Source organism: Mus pahari, chromosome 10, assembly GCF_900095145.1.
Source record: "Mus pahari chromosome 10, PAHARI_EIJ_v1.1, whole genome shotgun sequence".
In the NCBI taxonomy this organism is placed as follows: Eukaryota; Metazoa; Chordata; class Mammalia; order Rodentia; family Muridae; genus Mus; species Mus pahari.
Genome location: NC_034599.1, coordinates 92,367,885 through 92,372,175, shown reverse-complemented (window position 1 = coordinate 92,372,175; position 4,291 = coordinate 92,367,885). Strand labels below are relative to the sequence as shown.

Below are 4,291 nucleotides of genomic sequence, written 5' to 3'. Positions count from 1 at the left end.
AGGAAGCCCAAGGGGAAACTGTCCATCTGCCCTGCACGTTCACCTTTATCTCCAAGGACCAAGGACCATTGGACATTGAGTGGCTTCGGCTTTCAGGACCTAATAATGAGGCGATGGACCATGTGGTGAGTGTGCCCTACACCTGTTCATTCTCACTAAGCAGGTCAGTGTCATGGCCAGAAGCCCCACTGCCCAGGCCAGTGGACATGGATAGAATGACCTGTGACTTCAGAAGAGGAAGGGTCATCAGATATTTTGAAGGCTTCAGAGGACAAGAGGATGCTGTGGACCTTCTCACAATGAGGTCTTGAACATGTGTAAGAGGAGACAAAGAACAAGAGGGTGTGCTGAGCAGGCTGGGCAGCAGTGAGGGTGACATACATTGTATGTAAGTCAGAATCAGGAGACTCTGTCAGAACTGGGAATAGGCGTCTGCTGTCTTTGTTACTTTTGTATCCTTTCATTTCCCTATGCTGTGCAGTCTAGTCCCAAAGTCCAGGGCGAAATAATCCTTCCCCAGCCTCCCCTCCCCAGCAGGCAATCCACAAGTGCACGTCACTGCACCTGGCCATGATCGATTTTAAAACATACGCCAGGCTCCTTTAGCCAGCAACACGGAGAGCTCAACATACAGAGAATGAGCATCATCCGTCTGTTTTTCTCAAGTGAAATCCCCTATACAATACATTTCTTAAAACAAAACAAAACAAAACAAAACAAAACAAAACAAGACAAAAGCCGAGCATGCTGGCAAGTGCCTGCAATCCTTCTCCATGTAGGTACAGTGAGGCAGGAGGATTGAGAGGAGAGTCAGGGGCCAGCGTGTGCTATATAGCAAGTTCCAGGGCAGCCTGAACTGCATAGTAAGACCCTATAACAAACAAACAAACAACAAAAAAGCAAATACTTAAAGTCTGTCAAATATCAGTGTTAAATGATAGAAATCATGTAAAATATTGTTATAGAAGTTTTTTCTAATAAAAGTGAACAGAGCCAAATGAAGAATGCAAGAAAGTCAAAGACAGCTCTGAGGATGCAGCACACCCCCAGATCCAGTCTCCCTTACCTGTGACACACTTGCCTTTTAGATGGTCCTTCAGTATTTTGCTTTACCTCAAATGTTGTCTATTAGCTTCATCTGACACATTTTCTCTAAGGAATCACTACCATTGGGCTGGAGAGATGGCTCAGTGGGTAAGGGATCATGCACAAGGGTAAGGGGCACTGTAATGGAAGCCCTGGCCTGGACAGAAACAGTTGTGTGTGGTGATTCACGCTGTGAGCTCCAACCTAGAGAAGGGCAGAGGCAGGAGCAGGCCTGGGCCATTTTGGCCGGTTGGCCAGGTCCAGTTTCAGTGAGAGACCCAGTGTCAAAGGAATAAGGTCGAGAGTATAGAACAAGTCACCTGGTATCCTTTTCTGTCCCCAGTGCCCTCCTAGGCAGGTGTCTTAGGGTTTTGTGGCTGAGAAGACACAGCATGACCACAGCAGTTCTTCTACAGGAAATCATTTCATTGGAGCTGGGTTACAGTTTCAAAGGGTTAGCCCACTGTTGTCATGGTAAGAAACATGGTGACAGGCAGGCAGACATGATGCTGGAGAAGGAGCTGAGAGCTCTACATCTTGATCCGCAAGTAGCAGAAAGAGACTGTGTACCACACTGGGCATAGCTTGAGCATAAAAGACCTCAAAGCCCGCCCCCACAGTGACACACTTTTCTCAGCAAGGCCAGACCTCCTAAAGGTATCACTCCCTATGGGCCAGGCATTCACACACATGAATCTATGGGGGGGGAGGGGCATTCCTATTCAGAACACCACAGCAGGTAACCCTACACATGTGCCACACGTACAGTCCACGTTTGGTTTGGGTTGAGTTAGTTTTTTCCTACTTTGTTTTCTTTTAGGTTATTTTATATTCTGCAGACAAAATTCATGACGACGTCTATCCAGATCTAAAAGGACGAGTGTATTTTACAAGTAATGACATCAAGTCTGGTGATGCATCCATAAATATAACAAATGTCCAGCTCTCAGATGCCGGCACTTATCAGTGCAAGCTGAAAACATACCCTGGCAGCGTCAACATGAACCTCCAGCTCGCTGTCACTAGTAAGTTTCTGTTGGTGGTGACAAGTGTCTTAGAATCAGAGTAAATGCTCACAGCACCAGTCACAGCAATTTATAAGACAAACGTCGATTGTAGAGTAAGAGTTATGTTCGGTTTTTGCTGTTGGGGGAAGCCCAGGCCAGGGCTCATGCTTACTAGGGAAGGCTCTGACACTGAGTCACACACCTAGTTCTATAATAATAATTTTAAATTTTGGGGTATTCTAACACCCTCCAACGGTGTGAAACCAAGTGGACTCTTTTTGTCAAAAGGAAAGAAGTAACATTGTTGCGGCTTCATCTTGTTTCTGTTCTCTTTTTTTTTTTTCTATCTTATTTTATGCATATGAATGTTTGTCTGCATGTACGTATATCTGGAAGCCAGAAGAGGGTGCTGGATCCCCTAGAACTGAAGTTACAGATGGTTGTGAGCCGCCATGTGGGTGCTGTGAATGGAACCAGGGACCTCCAGAAGAGCGGCCAGTGTCCTTAACTGCTGAGCCATCAATCCAGCCACTTGTTTTTAAGACAGGGTCCCACTTTCCATTTTTGGATGGCCTGGATCATCTTTCTGTGTAAACCATGTTGGCTTCAGATTCACAGAGATATGGCAGCATTTGCCTCTCAAGTGCTGGGGTTAAAGGCATGTGGCACCATGACAAACTTTTAAATTTCACAAAAAGATTAAAATCAAGTGAAGGGATTTTTGTTCAAGAATTTCATAAATGTATATAATATAGTTTTATCAGATCTACCTCCAGTTCCCTCTCCCTTTCTCCCTTCTCCCTCTCTTTATCCCTCCCCTCTCCCTCTCAGTGCTGCCTTCTGGGTGTGGGTTGAGGCTCATCTACCAGAGTAAGGCAGCCTCTCATGGCCTCAGTCCCTGAGGAAAACAGTCTCTCTCCCCTGAGAAGCCATGAATTCCAACAGCTCCTCAAACAGGCAGATTTCTAAGTCCCCAGCCCATCCATCCTGAGATTTCAGCTGGCTTGACCTTGTGCAGGATTTCAGCAAGCATGTCCTCTTTTAAGTTGTTTGCACATAGCTATAACTATTCTTTAGAACGCTTTGTCTGGAAGACCTTGTAGCTTGTTCTGATTGGAGTTCTTATACCGAATTAGTAATTGGGGGTAGGGGACACGAAGCTTGCATTTTCATGTGATCTTTGGTTCTGTACCGAGAAGTATGTACCAGAAGTAGTTTGTTACCTACACACATCCCCTTCATTCTCAGATCACCTTTCCTCGTTCAGTATTGGGGTATGCAGTGTTCAGGAGAGGAATACGTCATAAAAGGAGAGAAACCTTGTTTTCTCTTGTGGAGCCTACCCTTTCCAGATCTGCTACTGTCTGTGTGAGCAGACACGATCAAAGGCCCACACCCCCAAGGCTGCTCCTCTTCTCTGCTACCTTTGTCTCCAATTGCTATTTGTTGTGGCTCTCCAGGTCTAGTTCCACAGTTAGTAAGATCTGGTCAGCAGAAGGTTGGAGTGGAAGTCCTGAGAGGCTGGGTATGCAGCCAGGAGCCCTGTGGGAGGTCTATGGCTCTGCACATTTCTCTGATGGCCGGGATGGGCAAGAGTTTTGTTGTGTGAGAAAGAACCCTGAACCTAAAGTCAGGAGAGCTGTGTTGTTGCTGCTGTTGTTCTGAATGTTCTGAATGCTGTTGACTTCTGAATGTTCCATGAGAATGAAATACATCTCATCTCCTCAGGCCTCAGTCTGCTCTATGTGTGTCGAAACGTGGAGTATAAAGAGCTTTAATAATCATCACTGTATCTGTCAGAGCCACCCCTTCAGATCTGTGAGTGAGCGTTCTGAACTTCTGTTTTCCCTGCGCTTAATTTTCTACAGTGAGGAGCTGGGTGGTTAGGGGGCTGGAAATGGAGTAGTGTGCACGTGAGAGTGAGCATATGTGTGTGAATATGCATGTGTGCATGTGTGTGTGAGCTTGCATGAATGTGTGTGCATGTGTGTGTATGGTGTGTGTGTGTGTGTATATGGTGTGTGTGTGTGCATGTGTGTGTGTGTATGGTGTGTGTGTTTGTATGTGTGTGTGTGTGTGTATGGTGTGTGTGTGTGTATGGTGTGTGTGTGTGTGTATGTGTGTGTGTGTATGGTGTGTGTGTGTGTGTGTGAGTGTGTGTGTATGTGTGTGTATGGTGTGTGTGAGTGTGTGTGTAT

At 46.0% G+C, this 4,291-nt stretch overlaps 1 protein-coding gene across 1 annotated transcript in view; it reads left to right on the top strand.

Moving 5' to 3' along the window:
- The window catches only part of LOC110328422 (coxsackievirus and adenovirus receptor homolog), a 12,483-nt gene that overhangs the window by 3,898 nt on the left and 4,294 nt on the right, over window positions 1-4,291 (top strand). The window contains exons 3-4 of the mRNA XM_021207826.1: window positions 3-125; window positions 1,907-2,111. Coding sequence (XP_021063485.1) covers window positions 3-125; window positions 1,907-2,111 — 328 coding nt within the window. The remainder of the gene's footprint in view (window positions 1-2; window positions 126-1,906; window positions 2,112-4,291) is intronic.